General features: G+C 40.4%; 7 protein-coding genes and 2 non-coding genes across 11 annotated transcripts; 6 read left to right on the top strand and 3 right to left on the bottom strand.

Annotated features, from left to right (window-relative positions):
* The first annotated feature begins 507 nt into the window (after positions 1–507).
* Positions 508–2,230, top strand: LOC108853547 (AAA-ATPase At3g28580-like). Its single transcript, XM_018626958.2, has one exon. The coding sequence runs from the start codon at positions 631–633 to the stop codon at positions 2,155–2,157; it is 1,527 nt and encodes a 508-aa protein (XP_018482460.1). The 5' UTR covers positions 508–630; the 3' UTR covers positions 2,158–2,230.
* Positions 2,231–2,366: 136 nt separating this feature from the next.
* Positions 2,367–5,146, bottom strand: LOC108853548 (putative pentatricopeptide repeat-containing protein At3g28640). 3 transcript variants are annotated; one of them, XM_057008894.1, is made up of 3 exons: positions 3,204–5,131; positions 2,829–3,122; positions 2,367–2,676 (listed from the first exon to the last, which is right to left on the bottom strand). In XM_057008894.1, exon 1 carries the CDS (start codon positions 5,129–5,131, stop codon positions 3,611–3,613), a length of 1,521 nt encoding a protein of 506 aa, XP_056864874.1. In that variant the 3' UTR covers positions 2,367–2,676; positions 2,829–3,122; positions 3,204–3,610. The 3 variants fall into 3 exon arrangements, with proteins under 3 accessions (XP_056864874.1, XP_056864875.1, XP_018482461.1); XM_057008895.1 differs by having other exon boundaries at positions 2,829–3,111; XM_018626959.2 differs by having other exon boundaries at positions 2,829–5,146.
* On the bottom strand, positions 2,813–3,486 carry LOC108850316 (uncharacterized). Its single transcript, XM_018623871.2, is given in 5 exon segments — positions 2,813–2,866; positions 2,869–2,918; positions 2,921–3,037; positions 3,218–3,369; positions 3,470–3,486. Coding segments are annotated over 5 exon segments (390 nt in total).
* Positions 5,147–5,663: 517 nt separating the features above from the next.
* On the top strand, positions 5,664–8,319 carry LOC108853549 (uncharacterized). Its single transcript, XM_018626960.2, has 11 exons — positions 5,664–5,767; positions 5,857–6,069; positions 6,153–6,248; positions 6,377–6,465; positions 6,548–6,676; positions 6,786–6,906; positions 7,035–7,119; positions 7,227–7,336; positions 7,457–7,602; positions 7,689–7,785; positions 7,870–8,319. Exons 1-11 carry the CDS (start codon positions 5,687–5,689, stop codon positions 8,170–8,172), a joined length of 1,470 nt encoding a protein of 489 aa, XP_018482462.1. The 5' UTR covers positions 5,664–5,686; the 3' UTR covers positions 8,173–8,319.
* A 167-nt stretch (positions 8,320–8,486) lies between these two features.
* On the top strand, positions 8,487–8,559 carry TRNAA-AGC (transfer RNA alanine (anticodon AGC)). Its single transcript has one exon. It is a non-coding gene; the product is annotated as a tRNA-Ala (tRNA).
* Positions 8,560–9,955: 1,396 nt separating this feature from the next.
* On the bottom strand, positions 9,956–10,028 carry TRNAA-AGC (transfer RNA alanine (anticodon AGC)). Its single transcript has one exon. It is a non-coding gene; the product is annotated as a tRNA-Ala (tRNA).
* A 66-nt stretch (positions 10,029–10,094) lies between these two features.
* On the top strand, positions 10,095–12,518 carry LOC108853550 (uncharacterized). Its single transcript, XM_018626961.2, has 10 exons — positions 10,095–10,368; positions 10,465–10,526; positions 10,629–10,772; positions 10,845–10,955; positions 11,044–11,236; positions 11,335–11,393; positions 11,511–11,563; positions 11,642–11,864; positions 11,942–12,050; positions 12,149–12,518. Exons 1-10 carry the CDS (start codon positions 10,149–10,151, stop codon positions 12,409–12,411), a joined length of 1,437 nt encoding a protein of 478 aa, XP_018482463.2. The 5' UTR covers positions 10,095–10,148; the 3' UTR covers positions 12,412–12,518.
* A 286-nt stretch (positions 12,519–12,804) lies between these two features.
* LOC108853553 (V-type proton ATPase subunit d1) lies at positions 12,805–15,159 on the top strand. Its single transcript, XM_018626963.2, has 10 exons — positions 12,805–13,107; positions 13,225–13,345; positions 13,441–13,548; positions 13,651–13,753; positions 13,877–13,957; positions 14,052–14,137; positions 14,216–14,275; positions 14,384–14,432; positions 14,514–14,648; positions 14,745–15,159. Exons 1-10 carry the CDS (start codon positions 12,927–12,929, stop codon positions 14,874–14,876), a joined length of 1,056 nt encoding a protein of 351 aa, XP_018482465.1. The 5' UTR covers positions 12,805–12,926; the 3' UTR covers positions 14,877–15,159.
* Positions 15,160–15,508: 349 nt separating this feature from the next.
* Positions 15,509–17,815, top strand: LOC108853546 (uncharacterized). The gene is given in 2 exon segments (XM_018626957.2): positions 15,509–16,036; positions 16,039–17,815. Coding segments are annotated over 2 exon segments (2,043 nt in total). The 5' UTR covers positions 15,509–15,600; the 3' UTR covers positions 17,646–17,815.
* The last annotated feature ends 665 nt before the right edge of the window (positions 17,816–18,480 follow it).

Genomic DNA, 18,480 nt, shown 5'->3' with positions numbered 1-18,480 from the left:
TTGTTTTGTTTCTCTTGCCAAAGTTCATTAGATAGCGATTCTACAATAATATTAGCATATTCCGAGTACTGGTCGGATACGTGACTAGGCGCTATCGAATTACATTCAGACTACTGGTTAAATAAATAGTATAACTTTGCTGTTCAATTTGAAAACCTTTTCTTTTAAGATAGTTGGATAACAATGTATATACACTTCAGACTCTTTTTAGCATCTACTGGTACACTAGTTGTGCTGTCTATTTCTTTATGGACCCTACACTCTGCATAAAGTACAATCCATGAGACTGATGGTAGAAGCGTGCAACTTCCTTCTCTTTTCAGTTTTTGTTTGGTTATGATCTTTTTCCACAAATGTTTTTTTTTTAAAATAAGAAATAGTTAGTCGTTAGGTAGTTTCCAAGTGATCTCATATTCTCATGTGCATACGCAGACAAAATATAATAATTGATAGAGAAGACTATTTTATTATAAATGTCATAAGCTCTGGTGTACGAGAACCACTATCATCTTCCCCCAATATTATCAACCTTCCTTCCTGATCAAAATCTTAGGTTAAACTCATCTCAGAAACCTTTCTTCTAACTCAAGAAACCTAAACAAAAAACCTATTCCAAAATCCCTAAAAGAAATGGCGACGATGGGTCAGCTATGGGCTAACACAGGCTCTACTTTAGCGACCTTGATGTTTACATACACAATCTTCAGGCGATGGTTTCCTCACGTGGGAGACTACTTGGAACCATTCTTTCAAAGACTCTTCAGTCGTTTCTACCCTTACATCCAAATCAAATTCCACGAATACAGCGGAGAGCGTTTCAAGAGAAGTGAAATCTACTCAGGAATCCAAAGCTACCTCAGCAGAGACTCCTCTCTTCGAGCCAAGAAGCTCAAAGCCAACACAACCAAAGGAAGCAAGTCTCTTGTTCTCAGCATGGACGATAGGGAAGAGATAACCGACGAGTTCGAGAGCGTTACGGTTTGGTGGGAGTCCAAGAAAGTGAGGACCACTAGACAATCCTTCTCTTTCTACCCTGCAGCCGATGAGAAGAGATATTACATGTTGAAGTTCCATAGACGTGACAGAGAAGTAATCATAGAGAGGTATCTTGAGCATGTTATGAAGGAAGGGAAGATGATAGAGATGAAGAACAGAGAGAGGAAGCTTTACTCGAATACTCCGGGGCAGAACCATAGGAACCAGACAAAGTGGAGTCATGTAACGTTTGAGCATCCTGCGAGTTTTGATACTCTAGCTATGGAAGAGAAGAAGAAGGAAGAGATCAAGAACGATCTTGTTAAGTTCAGTAAGAGCAAAGATTATTACAAGAAGATTGGGAAGGCATGGAAGAGAGGGTATCTTTTGTTTGGTCCACCAGGGACAGGGAAGTCTACCATGATAGCTGCCATGGCGAACTTCTTGGAGTATGATGTTTATGATCTTGAGTTGACAACGGTTATGGATAACACACAGCTGAGAAGTTTACTGATTGAGACTTCAACGAAGTCTATAATTGTGATTGAAGATATAGATTGTTCTCTTAACCTAACGGGGCAGAGAAAGAAAAAGGAGGAGGAAGATGGAGACGAGAAGAAGGCAGTGGAGAAGAAGATGAAAGATGAAGGTGAGAAGAAAGAGAGCAAGGTTACATTGTCAGGGCTATTGAACTTCATTGATGGGTTATGGTCAGCTTGTGGTGGTGAGAGGATCATTGTGTTTACTACAAACTTTGTGGACAAGCTAGATCCTGCTTTGATTAGGAAAGGAAGGATGGATAAGCACATAGAGATGTCTTATTGCGGTTTTGAAGCGTTTAAGTTGTTGGCCAAAAACTATTTGGATGTGGAGAAGAGTGAGCTCTTTGATGAGGTTAAGAGATTGCTTGAGGTTGAAGAAATCAAGATGACACCGGCGGATGTTGGGGAGAATCTGTTGCCGAAATGTGAAGGGGAAGAAGCTGAGACATGTTTGAAACGTTTGGTGGAAGCGTTGAAAGAGGAGAAAGAGGAAGCAAAGAGGAGGGTTGAGGAAGAGTCCAAGCAGAAGAATGAAGAAGAGGAAAAGAAGAAGAGAAGGAAGGGAAAGGAAGAAGAGATGAAGGCAAATAAGGAGGAGAATAAGAAAAAGATTGAAGAAAATGGTGAAGAGGAGCATTGATGAATAATCTTTATATGTTGCTTTTATATATAAGAGAATCTACTGGATTGTATAAAGCAATTTAAGTCTTCCATCTTAAGCTAATCAGAAGGTTCAGAACTTTGTTCAGCCATGTCTACCTAAGACAAAGCTGACATCTACAGAAAAAAACTAGCACTAAGAAAACAATAGTTTGTAAACAAAGATGCAAATAGAAAAACACTGGAAGATAGTCTTATCTATGATTTATTAGATAACATTCACACAATTTATATAACATAACTAAAAATCAAACCGTACTCTCAATTTCAGTTCAGTTTGGATCGGTTTTATGAAACATCCCTAAGTACTACCACAAATAAAAAGAGAAACAAGACAAACTTCTTTTTTTTCTATAATCCAAATCAGAGAAAACTAAAAACGAAGTTACAAAGCACCTGAACATCTTGCGCATGAATGATCTTCAATCCAAATCTTGAAGCTCTGGCCATCTAGATGACCCTGTTTTCAGGTAGCCAAAGCTCACATCGCTTTCATTTTCTGCAAAAAAGATTATAAGCATTCAGATTTCTGTATGCAAATTTTGTTTTTATGATCTCTTTTGAATGATTGTGTATTTTGATAACAGAACAATAATGGAGATTTTCAAAAAGGCTGAAACCGTGCGTTTACGTAGCTACCATGATAAGTACCTTCTAGCAGATGAAGATTCCGTTAACCAAGACAGAGAAAAGGGAGGTCTATGAACGCTAGATGGACGGTGGAGATTGAGAAGAAACAAACGTTATCCGTCTAAAGAGCTGTTTTGGCAAGAACCTAACCGCCTCAAACACGCCAATGTTCCTTGGCATGACTCGCAAGAGGGTAACTCAAAAGCTGCCACGCCGACTAGACTCGTCAACTGAGTGGGAACCCATTAGAGAAGGTGTTCAAGTTAGGATCAAGACCAGGTACACCAACCTCTTAGTCTCTTTTCTGCATTGTCTCTTTAAAAATGAATGGTGTGAGAGATTTGAATTGCCTGGTTAATAGGTAAGGACAGTATTTTCGCGCTAATGGCGGCTTACCACCATGGAGGAACTCAGTCACACATGATTTTCCTCATATGTCAACCACACAGGACTGGGTTTTATGGGACATTAATATTTTGGAAAGCACAAAGAAGAGACCACCACCAGTGACTCTACCAGAAGCTTTTACGCCTCTCCACCTCCTCCACTATCACCAGAGCTTCTGATGGTAAGAAAAAATGATCATGAGGAGCTCAATTCACCCAAAGGATCCCCTCTCAAGTCCCCAGTATTTTCCAAAACAGAGGTTTGATCAGTTCTACACTCCTATGTTCATCATGACATAAACAATGCATTCAAAAGGAAGTGTGCGTTGCGGGTTTGATATGCTTAAAAAGGCAGTTTGTAGAAACAAGAGAACCCAAGAGCATCCTCTGATAAGACTTGCAGTTTATGAGTGAGTGCTACAGAATCTGCAAGGCATCAACAGATAGGAGATGAATCATTGCGTGTATTTGCAGCAGAAATGGGTGTGACACATCTCCCGAGACAAATTTTGTAACATTTCCATCCACCTCTAATACACTGCAGCCCGGTGCTTTTCTTATTCCCTTCTGACCAATCATCTGGCGAATCTTAGATGCCTCGCCGTTTCTCTGAGCAGTCATGTAAATACTAGAGAGTTGAACAAGAGCTGCTTCCTCTTCATCAGTATTACCTTTCTCTAACTCAAGAAGATTCTTAACAGCTAGTTCTCCTAGCTCAACATTCTTGTGCGTTCGACAACCATTCAGCAACGCACCCCATACAGATGCAAGCGGTTTCATCGGCATTTCTTCAATAACACCAACTGCCTCATCTAATCTCCCAGCTCTACACATCAAATCCACAATACAACTATAATGCTCATGCTTTGGAGTGATCCCGTATCGAGCTTCCATATCATCAAAAACCCCTCTACCTTCTTGAAGAAACCCTCCGTGAGCACAAGCGGCTAACACCGCAAGAAGTACTACACTGTCAGGCTTCACACCGTCTTCTCGCTCCATCTTCTCCAAACACGCAATAGCTTCCTTACCATAACCATAAGCCGCGTATCCACCAATCAATGACGCCCATGAGAAGACATTCCTCTTACTCAACTTCTCAAACACTTCCACAGCCGTCTCCAAGCAACCACACTTGACATACATGTCAACAAGCGCCGTTCCTACAAACACATCAGACTCAATCCATCCCTTCCTCCTCTTCAAAAGCTCATGAATCCACTTCCCCTGAGCTAGAACCCCACCTTGCGCACAAGCAGTTAACGCCGTCGTAATTAAGAATTTATCAGGCTCTATCCCTCTGCCCAACATCTCCCTGAACACCATTAACCCGTCGGATCCTAACCCGCATTTAACATACCCGTTAATCAAAACATCCCACTTCACAACATCCGGGTGAGGAATTTCATCGAACACTTTCCGTGCATCTAACAAAACTCCAACTTCCACATAAAGCCTCAAGATTCCAGTCTGTACATGACCGTCCGACGCAAAGACGCCGTTTTTAACCACCCAGGAATGTACTTGCTTACACACAGAGAACAGAGAAGCGTTCAAACAAGCGACAAGCAAGAAATGAAACGTGAGGTAGCTCGGAGCTACCCCCTCGTCTTCCGTGAGCATTAGTTTGAAATAGCGAACACCCAAGTGAGGCTGAGAGGTTCGAGAGGAGAGTCTTATCATCGTGTCGTAAACAAAGGCATTGGGAGATTGGATTGAATTGAAGATGAGGGAAGCGTAGGGGAAGTGATTGTTGAGATTGGGGAGAGGGAGGAGAGAGGTGAGGAGTTTGCTGATGGCGTAGGTGTTGCGGTGGAGGGAGTGGATGATGAACGATGCGTGCGTTGATTTGATGTGGTGCAGTGTTTTGCAGCGCTGGCTCGCGAGGATTAGAGTCTTCCATGAGTGATGATGGAAGGCAGAGAGCAGAACACTCATCGTAAACGTCCTCGTCATCAAAATGAAAGGTTTTTGATTTAACGGAGAGTCTCGGGAATGGAAAACGGCACGATGTTTGTTACACGAAAACAACAAGATGTGCGTCTACCAGTCTCGGGAATAGAAAACTGCACGGTGTTTGACATAAAAGAAACAGCAAGATGTGTGTATACGTGTAAACATAGTTACTCAGGTTTCTTCTGAGTGTGGTGTCTGATGGTGAGGAAGACAGTCAACGTTTTTAACATCTTTTCATCATTGTATCAATCTCTCCGAGCGATCACTGAAATCAAAAGAGGGAGGAGGTAAGATCTAACGAAACCCTTCTGTCTCGTCCCTTTCTTCGCGATAACGCTTTCTCTCCGTCGTTAGTGATTCAATTCCGTTTCTGGGTTTTTGCAATTTTCCGTTTTCGTTTGAAATTTTTGTGTTGATGGGTTTATGGAATTCGACATGGGATTTTGTGATTTAGCGGAAAGTTTCGATCTTTGTGATTGGTTGATTCTGGGTTTTCGTCTACTTGTTGTTGCAGAGATATATCTTCATTGGTAAACAATGGTGAAAGCAGTAGTTGGGGAAGAGACTAGGCTCACCTCTGCTGAAGATCGTCTCTCTCGCTCAGCTATTCCTGCTGAGGTACTCACTGATTAAAAAAAAAATGCATCTTTTTGATATTGTTGCGGTTCTAAGTGTGGTTTTTGATTTGATGATTTTGGTGCCCACAGGTGGGTCTTGTGATAGGAAAGCTTAGCTCTGGTTTAGATCGTGGATTTGTGTTTGATTTGATCCCAACGCCTAGCAACGATGCTGGAGAGCCGGCATGCTCGGTTCTGGAGACCAGAGATGACAAAAAGAAGCCATCTAAGTCGAAATCTCAGTCATCTGAGTCGTCTTCTCTATCGATTGATTGTGATTGGGTAGCAGAACATGCCAGACAGGTTCTGATACTATTGTTTATGCATTTTGGTGACTATGCTGTATCATTCTCATTTTGGCATTGTAATGGATTTTTCTTCTTTAGGTGTCGAGAATGCTTTTGGGTGGAGTGAAGGTGGTTGGTGTCTATGTATGGGCTAGTGACAGTGCTTTTAAGAATTCAACTATGATCCTTTGCCAGGTTAGTTTGTGTGAGACTAATTTTCCAATAGACAATGCTTGATTGTACTTTGGTTAATGATGAATCTTTTGGATGATGTTACAACGCTAATGCATGTTGATGAATCATAATTATGGAACCTTAATCAGGCTATTAAGGGAGTGTCAGATGCAATACGGCATTTGGATCCTAGCTTGGATGAAGCTCTTCTTATCCACATATGCTACAGTCCAAGGAGGTAAACCCTTTTTAGGTCCAGTTACTAAGAATATGAGAACTATCTGGTAAGTTAAACTAAGAGTGGAATGTTTTGTTTGTAGATGGAATTGTCGAACATGTTTGTTGAACTCAAGTATTACATCAAGTAGCCTTCGACCTTGTGACTTTAAGCTGGGAAGGGTATTAAGTTCTTTGCAAAGGTTTAAGTGCAACTACAGCTTTAATTTCAGGTATGTCAATGCATCTAGATTTTGGATCTCTTCTTCGCTAGTGAATATAATGTTGGTTACGTTATTCTTTTTGCATTTTTGATATTTTTTGTACACTTTCTTTGCGTAGATTACCTATTTACTCCAAGGGTGAATCAACTAGGCAAACGTTTACTGAGATTCTCCGTCAAGAACTTGAAGTTCATGCAAAAGAGCTGAAGAGTGCAAATGCAATGATTGATGGGGACTTGGTAAGGAGAAAGTAAACCCTAAGCTTTTTTATTATTTTTTTGCTGTGTTGATTGTTGGATAGTAGTGGATGTTGCATTCTTGAATCATTTTGGAGCTTAATACCTTCTTGACTTTTGTTGGAATGAAGGTGCACAACGATGAGCCTTGCAACACGGAGGGCGAGCATGAAATTGAACTGTTATTCCCATTCATGAAAGATAGCAGAGCTGAGGGTATGTTTTTTTTATTTTGTCACCCAAACATAAACACTGACTAGGGTTCGTTCAGTTGACATGTCTTTTGGTGATCTAATCTAAAATCACGGTCTAATGTTGTGAAGCATTAACTGCAAAGAATGTTACTGGAATTCTACAATTTGGTGGTTCTATATACTCTTATGCCTACTTGAACGCGAAAGAACCAGTTTCACAAGCTGTTACTGATGTAAAGGTACTACAACCACTTCTCTTCCCGGTTCTTATGTGTTCTTTGTTTACTTGAATATGTGCTTGTGCCAGTAATATTGAAGTTCTACAGTATTCTTGATGGCGGTGTATTACTTATTTTCAGGCTGACATTACTAGGAGTCTGCAAAGTAGATTGGACATTATCTGTGACGAGGCTGAGCAGGAGCTCGATCCAACTGATGTTGGAGACGATGAAGAAGTCGAGATGTCGAAAGTCCCTGTTTCCAAATCCATATTAAACTCATCTACGTGAGTCAATTTCTAAACATAACTAACTGCTCGATTGTCTGATGAACACGCAAAAAGCTTAAGGTCTCAAATGTTTTGTGGAACAGAGAATCATGCCATCTTCGTCTTCCTAGGAGAGTTTTGGTCCCGTGGTTGGCGGGTACATACATATGTGATTATCTACAGCCATTTGAATCACTGGAGGTAGAATGTCTCAGTTTTTACTAAACTGTGTGTACACTCTTCTTCTTCCAGATGTTTATATATGTTTTTTTTTCCCAATGTTAGGTGGTAAAAGAACGTTGCATGGAGTTAATGTCTATGGAACATTCTTCTCTTGACCCATCAAGTATGTCAGAAGTGGAAACCGAGACGTCTTTATTGGTTGCGGAGTCTATGTGGGACGTGATAACCCCCCCTGCGTCTTCTGCTTCCAGCTGCCGTTTGGAAGGGAATGTTGAATGCACAAGCCGTGATGACAGTGGCCAGAGAACGGCCGGTAATGCATCATCCAATGTCCCGATCCTGGTAGCGATTTTTGTGCTTTTACTCTCGGTTGTATTAGGACTCTTGCTTTACCAGAGGGATTAGCAAAAGGTTCACAGGTCATTCGTTTCTCATCAAACCACAAAATGAGTTGTGTTTTGTTTCCTTGGGTTGAGTTATTAGATAATGAACTTGCAGTGCGCGACCTTTTCCTTCTTGTTGGAAACTACTATAACATAAGCTTTTCATTCACTCTATTTTCGAGATTACCTTGGAATATGAGTATTTACATAAAATGGTTTGTTATACAGAATTTTTTGTTTGGTACATTTACATTTAAGGGCCATCAAAAAACTGTTTCTTCAAAGTTCAGGTTTAGCAAAACGCTTAGAATAGTTTCTAATGCAGAAAATATCAAAGGGGATGTAGCTCAGATGGTAGAGCGCTCGCTTAGCATGCGAGAGGTATGGGGATCGATACCCCACTTCTCCACTTTATTTTTTCTTTTACATAAAGGGTTTAGTTAATTGTATATAACTATCAAACTTTCTGATGAACTTTGTCTGCAAAACGTTTATGTTTTACTAATACTCTGTATTCTGTAATATATGTTCTACGATGCATCTCTAACTGATAAACCATTCAAGAAGTGAAGCGTTTCGATCCATTGTTGCAACTTGCAAGGACTAGCCACAGTATGTACTCTCAGCAAAATCGTCTCCATGACCGGCTCTGGAACACTACCTGCTTTAAGTTTCTTCATTATGTAACTTTCTGACAGTTTTTGTCTTGTTGTTGCAACGAGTCCTTGTAAAATTTTCTTTAAATCATTTGTTTCCTCGAGCTATTTCCTTATTTGTTTCTACGTGTTAGGGCCCGGAAATCCAGGGGTTTTATGAAAAGTTTGAGGGTATTTTGAAGTTGTAAAAGATATAAGATGATGTGTCACAAAAAAAAAGATATAAGATGTGTTCTTATAAACAAGTTTAGTGGCGGATCTAGGATGAATTTCTATCCGGGAAAAACGACAAAACATTAGTAACATATTTATAAATTTAAATTTTTATCTAGGGTTTAGTTAAAAATTCCAAGCAAAATAACACCAAAAAAAATTCATGGGGGCAGCTGCCCCATCCACTCTCTACCTAGTTCCGCCCCTGTAAACAACCGAAAAAGTAGGTAAAAGACTAGTTGACAATAGGGCTGGAATGAATACTTGCTATTTTGCGTGTATTTGCGATTTGATATACTTTGTACAAGTAATAAAATTTTCGACTTGTACTTGACTTGTTAAAAATGAGTACTTACTATTTTGAATTCTTGATCAAAAATAAATTATTTGCAAGTTACTTACCTTGCTCTATTATTTACTGTTTATGAATACTTGTAAATTATTTTTGAATATTTGTAAACTATTTACGAATACTTATAAATTATTTACAAATTTTTGAAATATTTAAAAACTACTTACTAAATAATACTCTATTATACTGTATATATGAAAGTTTGTTTTGCTTATTCTATTTAAAATAACATGTGAATTACTCTAAACAAAATATTTGTTAATATTATAAAAAGACAAATAATTTTTTTTAAACAAATAATAACAAGTCATATAACTAAATTTTTAATATTTTTTATTATGTAATATTTGATTAGACGATGACGAGTATTTTAAACTTAAGATGGATACAGAATAAGTAACAAGTGTAAAAGAAGAGTAATGAATATTTATGTCTAATACTAAATGCAAAAAAAAAATTAGAACAAGTAATTAATAGATCATATAACAAATAACAAGCAACATGATGTAGAAAGTCAAGTACCGAAAATAATAATAGTTTGCAAGTAATGAAAATTGTGGACAAGAAAAAGGTTAAAAATAAAATGGAGAAGTGGGGTATCGATCCCCATACCTCTCGCATGCTAAGCGAGCGCTCTACCATCTGAGCTACATCCCCTATGATGGTTAAGTTTGTGTATACTTTTATTTATAAACAAATGCATTTCTCTTCTTTACCCCTCCCGAGTCCTAAGTCGTCACGAACTTGTGTCCGCCGGAGATTTTTGAAACTGCGAAAATGTTGAGAAGATTACTGACGCAAACATCCTCTCCCCGCCGTCTTCTCTCTTCCAAGGCTCCCTTCTTCTCAAAACCCTCTCTTTCACCGTTTTCCTCATTACCCTCTTCCCCGGATCCACCTTCCTCCGGGAGCAGCACCACCGTCAAACACGTCGAAGAGTCAGGTACTGCCGGAACAACCATCTCCGTCGACCGTTCCGCTCTCTTCATTCCTCCCGGTAAATGATTCCACCTCCACACTCTATAATGAGATTCAATTTGACAGCTTTTGGAGAGAGAGTATGATTTGTTGTTGTTTGTAAAAAACTTATTAGACCACTCTCATGAACCCACACCGGACTCGGAGCTCGTCAAGCACCTCAAGAGCGTCATCAAGGTTTACCCTTAGAACAGATTCTTTCTTAGAAAGATTGTAACTTTTTGTTTGTATGAAGTTTTTTTGATCAAAAAATGAATGTTTCCTTCCACACACACACAGTTTCGTGGTGGGCCAATCTCAGTGGCGGAGTACATGGAGGAGGTGTTGACTAATCCTAGAGCAGGTTATTACATGAACCGTGATGTCTTTGGAGCTCACGGTGATTTCATTACTTCTCCTGAAGTTAGCCAGATGTTTGGCGAGGTAACTTCATTACTTCTCCCGAATTTATGTGTTGAGATTGGTTGTTCTTACTAGGTGTGTTTGTGATGTTAGATGATTGGTGTTTGGACTGTTTGTCTTTGGGAACAAATGGGAAAGCCAGAGAGGGTTAATCTCATTGAGCTTGGTCCAGGTCGTGGAACACTCATGGTCGATCTCCTTCGTGTATGTATATTTTTTTTGTTATGCTCTTGTGTTATGTCTCCAGAACCGCGAAAAAGTGATCTCAACTGATGTCTCTGTCCACGTTTAGGGTACATCAAAGTTTAGAAATTTCACGGAGTCGTTGCATATACACTTGGTGGAATGCAGTCCCGCGTTGCAGAAGCTTCAGCACCAGAATCTGAGATGCGCAGATGAAGGTAGTTCGGAGAAGAAAGCTATTAGTTCAATAGCTGGGACACCTGTGCATTGGCACGCTACTCTCGAAGATGTACCATCAGGAGGTATGCATGTTGTGTTGCATTTTACTTGGAGTTTGAGACTTTCTTACGATGATCTGGATCGTTTTCTCATTCTTGTTCTCTTTTGCTTTCCTTGGCAGTACCAACAATAATCATAGCTCATGAGTTCTATGATGCTCTTCCAGTTCATCAGTTTCAGGTTAGTGTGGCTGTAACTTGCAGAAATCTTATGTGGACTCTCCTTTGGCTGTAAAGGAGATTGTCTTCTCCTTTTTATGTCTAGTACTGTATCTTATGTGGGCTCAAATCTCTGCAGAAATCTCCACGAGGTTGGTGTGAGAAAATGGTTGATGTGGGAGAAGATTCACAGTAAGTAAATTTCACTAGTGGTAATTTGCAAAGAAAACTTGAGAGCTGATGATAGATGCGTTGTTGGGTTTTTGTAAGGTTTCGGTTTGTTCTATCCCCGCAGCCTACACCTGCAGCCTTATATCTGGTGAAACGTTGCACATGGGCTACACCTGAGGAAAGGGAGAAGCTCGAGCATGTCGAGATCAGCCCCAAATCAATGGATCTGACTCAAGAAATAGCCAAGAGAATAGGTTCTGATGGAGGTGGTGCACTTATCATCGATTACGGGATGGATGGAATCATTTCAGACAGTCTTCAGGTTTGTGTCCTGAAACAATACTGTGATTAATGCTTAAAAAATTTAAAGTCTTTTGTGTCTGAATCCTATGTATTAAGGCTATTAGAGAACACAAGTTCGTCAACATACTGGATGATCCAGGATCTGCGGATTTAAGTGCTTATGTTGATTTTCCTTCAATAAAACACTCTGCTGAGGAAGCTTCAGGTTGGTTCATATACTCACTACTCGTCATTGTAATAATTAGAGAGTTATAAACTTACTTGAACCAAACGCAAACGTGTGTGTGTGTGTGTGTTGTGCAGAAAATGTGACAGTCCATGGACCTATGACGCAGTCTCAGTTCTTGGGTTCGCTTGGAATAAACTTCAGAGTTGATGCGCTGCTGCAGAACTGTGATGATGAGCAAGCTGAGTCCTTGAGGTCTGGATACTGGAGGCTTGTTGGGGATGGCGAGGCACCTTTCTGGGAAGGACCTGATGAACAGACACCGATTGGGATGGGCACGAGGTATCTTGCAATGGCTATTGTCAACCGAAACCAAGGGACTCCGGCTCCATTTCAGTAACAAAGATTTGAACTTTCAGAGGACACACTGTTTTCTTTTTCTTCTTTTACTTGGCTTTGTCATAAATCTCAGGCTCAAATTAATAAAAAGCTCTTGATTCAAAGATTTTTCCATATGTTATAAATCAAAAGTTCTATAACATTAACACATGTAGCACTCTTGAAGGTTGACATTTTTTGGTTGAGAGTATAAAATGTGCACCCCCTAGAAAAATAAAATAGCAATGAACCGAATCAAAACTAATGTCCAAATTTCACGGTACGTTATTCGGTTTAGTAATTGCGCGCGCGTGATTTAGCAGACTGCAGACCGGTATAAGGGTAAGTTCGTAATTTCAAACGTGCAAACAAACAAAAATCAATCAAAAACTTGAAAGGTGTCCGTATCTCTCTATCTATCTTCTTCGCGTCGATCTCTCTCTCTCTCTCTGCTTGGATATTTTCTCTCCAGATCTCTCTCCCCGTGTCAAATCTTTGAGATCTGAATATCTCCTCCTGAATCCTGAAGGGGGAAGGATGTACGGATTCGAGGCGCTTACCTTCAACATCCATGGCGGATACCTGGAGGCGATCGTGAGGGGCCACCGTGCTGGTCTCCTCACCACCGCGGATTACAACAATCTGTGCCAATGTGAAAACCTGGACGACATCAAAATGCACCTCTCCGCCACCAAATACGGCTCTTACCTCCAGAACGGTGCGTGCGTATGAATTTTGATTGGTTTGACTTTTGGATTCATCTGCACACAATTGTTTGATTTCTTATAGTATCTGAATCTCTCTGATCAATATTATCTATTATTATTGGATGCAGAACCGTCACCTCTGCATACGACGACAATCGTGGAGAAGTGTACGCTCAAGCTTGTGGATGATTACAAGCATATGCTTTGCCAAGCTACTGAGCCTATGTCCACCTTCTTAGAGTACATCAGGTAACTTCTTATACATATCTCGCTCCTCTTCATAGTGTGTGTAAGGTTTGGTACTTTCATGAATATGCTAAATTACACGAGCATTTGATTTGCAGATACGGCCACATGATTGACAATGTGGTGCTGATTGTTACTGGAACTTTGCACGAGAGAGATGTTCAAGAGTTGATTGAGAAATGTCACCCTTTAGGCATGTTTGACAGGTACCTACCCCCCACATCATTGACCTTTTTTTTGGATCTTCTATACCGCGCTTCCTTGTTATGTTTTTTTGCTCATGATTTTTTTTTTTTTGTCTTTTCCAGCATTGCCACACTGGCTGTTGCTCAGAACATGAGGGAGCTCTATAGGTTGGTGCTTGTTGATACTCCTCTCGCTCCATATTTTTCTGAGTGCTTGACATCTGAGGTACCTAGACATTTACTCTTGTTTTTTTCTCTCTTTTGAACCTTGTGCCGCCATTGTTTTATAGTTAGCGGGATACATTTGGTAAATTATGAATTTAGATGCACGAGTTCATATCATTTTCAGGATTTGGATGACATGAACATAGAGATTATGAGGAACACCCTCTACAAAGCATACCTTGAGGATTTTTACAAGTTCTGTCAGGTGCTACTCCACTCCTAAATCCTTTTTTTTTACAAAATTTCAGAATCTACCTATCATTAGCTAACCCCTTTTTTGTGCTGTGTATCCGGAATAGAAACTTGGAGGGGCAACAGCAGAGATAATGTCTGACCTTCTGGCCTTCGAAGCTGATAGAAGAGCTGTGAACATCACCATCAATAGGTAATTAATTACTGATGGTACCCTCGTTGTGTTGCTTTGTTTACTAAGTCACTGAAACTGATTTTCATCTTTATGCAGCATTGGCACTGAGCTAACAAGAGAAGACAGGAAGAAACTGTACTCCAACTTTGGTCTCCTGTAAGCATTCTAGAGCCAAACGATATAATTCAATTCAGTGGTTCATCGAAAACTCCAGCTTGTTTTTCTCACCATGTTTTCATTTTTTTTTTCTTTTGCTTCCCCCAGCTATCCATATGGTCACGAGGAGCTTGCTATCTGCGAAGACATAGATCAGGTAAATACGGAAGCTAATATATATTATAAATACATTAAGTTTACAAATATTGGCTCAGCGAAAACAATGATCCGCTGTTAGGTTCGTGGTGTCATGGAGAAGTACCCTCCTTACCAAGCAATATTCTCAAAGATGTCTTATGGAGAGAGCCAGATGCTTGACAAAGCATTTTATGAAGAAGAAGTCAGAAGGCTTTGCTTAGCCTTTGAGCAGCAGGTTTGTTTCCATTTGAAAAGGGTCCAATAGAATAGAGACCGTAGTAGAGCCTCTGATTGCATAACGCTTCCTGTTTCATTGACCTGAGTTTTGCAGTTCCATTACGGGGTGTTCTTTGCGTACATGAGATTGAGGGAGCAGGAGATCAGGAACCTGATGTGGATATCCGAGTGTGTTGCACAGAACCAGAAGTCGAGGATCCACGACAGTGTGGTCTACATGTTCTGAGTCCGGTAAGAAGTGAGAGAAAGCACATTAAAATGTGTAAATTTGTTTTAACATTGGAGAACAAGAAGAAAGAACCTATTTGATTGCTGTTGGTTTTCTTCGTTGCTCCGATTTGCCAGAGAAATCTGCGGTACAATCTGCGGTTTTTACATTTTACTGTCTACCCAAATCAGAATCTCTCCAATTTGTTTGTTTTGGCCATATTTTGTTTGGTTATATATTTACCAATAAAACTCTTGTAATAATATGAAACTACTTATTTATCATGGGTTTTTCTTGCCTACTACATTACTGATTGATTACCAAGTTGGAAATTCACTAGAGTGGTCAAGCTTTAAATTCGTGTTACTAATTGAGGATTCGGAATTTTGAACGAGGCTTATAAGTTTTGTTCAAGATTTTTCTAATATTCTGGTTGGATTTAGTTTGTATTGAGTTATAATATCTGATCTCCTAGATCAATCCAAGAAAGTTTACCAAAAAAGAAACAGCTAAAATATTTGACATCATTCAAAAACAGCAAAACAAATGAGCCACAGTATTTATTACGTAAAGTTGTTCGAAATAATCAGAACTGTAAATTTATCAACACTAGTTTGTGAAAAAGCATATACTATACGGGCCACTTTGGCAGTGAAACCCCTAAATACACGCCCAAATCCAATTTGACAATCAGCTCTTGAAGAGAAGAACAGATCTCTCTCTCTTCTACCTCCGTTTCCGCATGACGCGCCACCGGATCAATGGCGGATCCGCCGCAATCTTCACCCTCCTCTTCCTCATACACACAACCGCCACCTCCACCACACTTCCGATCCCAGGACTAGACACCTTCCTAACCAACCAATTCCGCCTCGACCCCAAAGCCACCAACGACTCCTTCGGATCCCTCTCCTCCTCTCTCAAACGCTCCCTCTCCTCCTCCTCATCCTCTCTCCACTTCTCCTCTCTCTCCCAACCCCTCCTCTCCCTCTCCGTCCCCGTCTCCCTCCACGTCCGCTTCGTCGGCGACTCCTTCCCTCCCTCCTCCCCCTCCACTCTCTCCTCCTTCATCACATCCGCCGTCACCACCGACGCCTTCCACGTCATCTCCCCTCCCGACTCCTCCTCCGCTGACCACAACCTCGCCGTCTCCCACTCTCTCAACCTCGACGCCTCCCTCTCCCGACCTCCCTCTCCTCCCGCCTCGACGCCGCCTTGAAATCCCTAATCTCCTCAACAACCTCCTCCCTCCGATCCAACCTCCTCTCCCTCCCTCACTCCCCAATCGACGAGATCGTGAGACAAGAGTACGAGAAGGAGAAGCACGGAGACGGAGGAGTCTACATCTACCTCCTATCCCTCGGTCCTCAGTCCAAGCCCTACGCCTACACCTACTCCCACGGAGACTCCTCCGCGGGGTTCACCAAGTGCCTCGGAAGCATCTGGACCGGGAAAGAGCGTTACCTCTGGATCGATCTCTCCGCGGGACCCGTCGATTACGGTCCCGCGTTATCCGGAGACGGCGTGCTTCCACGTGGCGAGTTTCACCCTCTCGCGGCTTTCCACGGCCGTCCCAAGTCCGAGAAGGCTCTCCTCGCGGATTTGGCTTCTCTTGTGTACAACGCCTATCAGGTACTGCTCGTTCCTTCTCTGAGGATCCCTGTCTACTTCGAGGAGTCTTTGGTTGTTCAGTTGATTCATGTTTACGGGTTGGAGCATAAGGACCCGGTTGGGTTGGATTGGGAAGTTGTGAAAGGAACTTTCTTGGAGGAAGCTGGGTTGTTGTTGGGAGAACAGAAGCTGAGTTTCAAGAGTTTTAGCGTGAGTTACAGAGAGTGTCCGATTTGTTCGTTCGCTGTCTCTCGAGGGATGAACTCGTACACGTCTAGGTTTCTGTTTGATAACTACACGTTGATTGTGAGTGAGTATTTGGATTCGAAGCATATGCATCGGACGTTGACTGAGTCGGGAGATGAGCTTAGAAGAGTCGCTGGGATACATGAGGAGGAGGAGTTCGCTAGGGTGTTACCTGTTTACGTGTTTGATTTGGATGTGAACACGCCGTTGTTGTTGGATAGGTATCATCAGTCCGTTGCGTTTAAAGACATGGTGATTGCTGTTAGAACCAGGGGGACACAGTCGGTGAGTGATTATACTTGCAATGGGCGTCATGTGTTTGTTCATACGCGGGATCTTGAAAGACCTCTCGTTGGTTCGATTCTTCAGAGCATGTGGGGTGTGTCCTCGACTCATCTGACGTGGAGCCCGAGGCATAACTCGACGTTAGTTGACTACACATGGAGCGTGGGGCAGACGCCGTTCGGACCGTTCTCTGATATCTCGTCTCTTTCGTTTGTTCAGAAAGACGCTGCTAAGAGAAACGTTATTCTGACGTCGTTGAACACGACTATCTCGAGCGCGATCGATGTTATTGATTCAACGGTTGCTTACGGAGGAGAGTCGGTCCTTGTGAAACAGAACCGGCACTCTGAGTTCATGCAGAGGTGGAATCTTTTGAAGTACAAGATGGAGAAATCTGTTTCTGCTCTGTCGCATAATGACTTTGAGATGGCGTTGTTCTACCTGAGATCGGCTTCTCACGACTTGTACTCGATGCATTCAGTGGTGTACTTGGCGTCACAGGAGGTGGAAGCGAGTCTCAACTGTTTTAAAGATCCTCCGTTCCCGTGGGGAGCTGTTTCAGTGTCTGGAGTAGGGTTAGTGGCTTTGAGTTACGTGTACGCTAAAAGAGATAGGCTCTTCAAGAGCAAAAGAAAACAGTTCTGAAGAATCCAAGTCCTTACATTGGATGAAAGACTTAGCTTGGTTTTTGGGGTTGGATACAACATGTACTATTATGAGCTTGTTTCGATTTGGTGATGTTGAACTAAAGAAAAACAAATGTTGGATCTTTTTTTCTACTTATTTTTGAATAGTTAAGACAGAAAATTGAAATTGGTTTTCTTGTTAACTAAATCACTTGAGGGAGAGCTAAGAGGATGTTATTAATCTATGTTTTTAGTTGGTTTGAATATCTACATATAATATTAGTAAGTACTGGACGGTTATATTTTTGTTTTACATTTTTTAAAAATTTAATTTTTATATTAATTTTTAATCATGTTTGTGTTTTTATAATTATATTTGTGTAAAATAATTTTCTTAAATGATTAGTAGAAAATTTTAATAATTGTATTAAAATAATTGGATTAAACATATATCAATAGATCATATTTTTGATTTAATAGAATAGATTTTTGCAAGTAGATTTTTATTTATTTTCTTGCCATTTTACTTTAATTAATATTTTTAAATTAATTTAGTTAGTATTTTACAAATTTATGTAACTAATAACAACAAATCCATTATTTTTTTGGTTTTATATCTTTGTAAAAATAATTTTGCTTCAAATCATTAAAACTATTTGTAAAATTTAATTAACAGGTTAATTAAAAAATATTTTTAAAAGATACATATTATATTTTAAGTGTAGTTTTATTGTTTTTAAAAAATATATATTGTGATTATTAAATTTTGATTGATAAAATTATGGAAAATAGTTAATATTTTTGAATCAGCAATTAACCCCTCATGAACAGTTTTTTTTAAAGTATTATTACAA

The sequence above is a fragment of the Raphanus sativus genome, chromosome 4, assembly GCF_000801105.2.
Source record: "Raphanus sativus cultivar WK10039 chromosome 4, ASM80110v3, whole genome shotgun sequence".
NCBI classification, from domain to species: Eukaryota; Viridiplantae; Streptophyta; class Magnoliopsida; order Brassicales; family Brassicaceae; genus Raphanus; species Raphanus sativus.
Note: the sequence above shows the minus strand (reverse complement) of the source record. Positions and strands in the feature narration are given on the sequence as shown.

Coding starts and splice junctions, on each gene's coding strand:
- LOC108853553 (XM_018626963.2), top strand. CDS start 12,927: ATGTACGGATTCGAGGCGCTTACCTTCAACATCCATGGCGGATACCTG. Junction 13,108..13,224: donor CGGCTCTTACCTCCAGAACG/GTGCGTGCGTAT, acceptor TATTGGATGCAG/AACCGTCACCTCTGCATACG. Junction 14,276..14,383: donor TACTCCAACTTTGGTCTCCT/GTAAGCATTCTA, acceptor TGCTTCCCCCAG/CTATCCATATGGTCACGAGG.
- LOC108853548 (XM_018626959.2), bottom strand. CDS start 5,131: ATGAGTGTTCTGCTCTCTGCCTTCCATCATCACTCATGGAAGACTCTA.
- LOC108853549 (XM_018626960.2), top strand. CDS start 5,687: ATGGTGAAAGCAGTAGTTGGGGAAGAGACTAGGCTCACCTCTGCTGAA. Junction 6,070..6,152: donor TAGCAGAACATGCCAGACAG/GTTCTGATACTA, acceptor TTTCTTCTTTAG/GTGTCGAGAATGCTTTTGGG. Junction 6,907..7,034: donor CAATGATTGATGGGGACTTG/GTAAGGAGAAAG, acceptor GTTGGAATGAAG/GTGCACAACGATGAGCCTTG.
- LOC108853550 (XM_018626961.2), top strand. CDS start 10,149: ATGTTGAGAAGATTACTGACGCAAACATCCTCTCCCCGCCGTCTTCTC. Junction 10,956..11,043: donor TCATGGTCGATCTCCTTCGT/GTATGTATATTT, acceptor GTCCACGTTTAG/GGTACATCAAAGTTTAGAAA. Junction 11,865..11,941: donor TCATTTCAGACAGTCTTCAG/GTTTGTGTCCTG, acceptor CTATGTATTAAG/GCTATTAGAGAACACAAGTT.
- LOC108853547 (XM_018626958.2), top strand. CDS start 631: ATGGCGACGATGGGTCAGCTATGGGCTAACACAGGCTCTACTTTAGCG.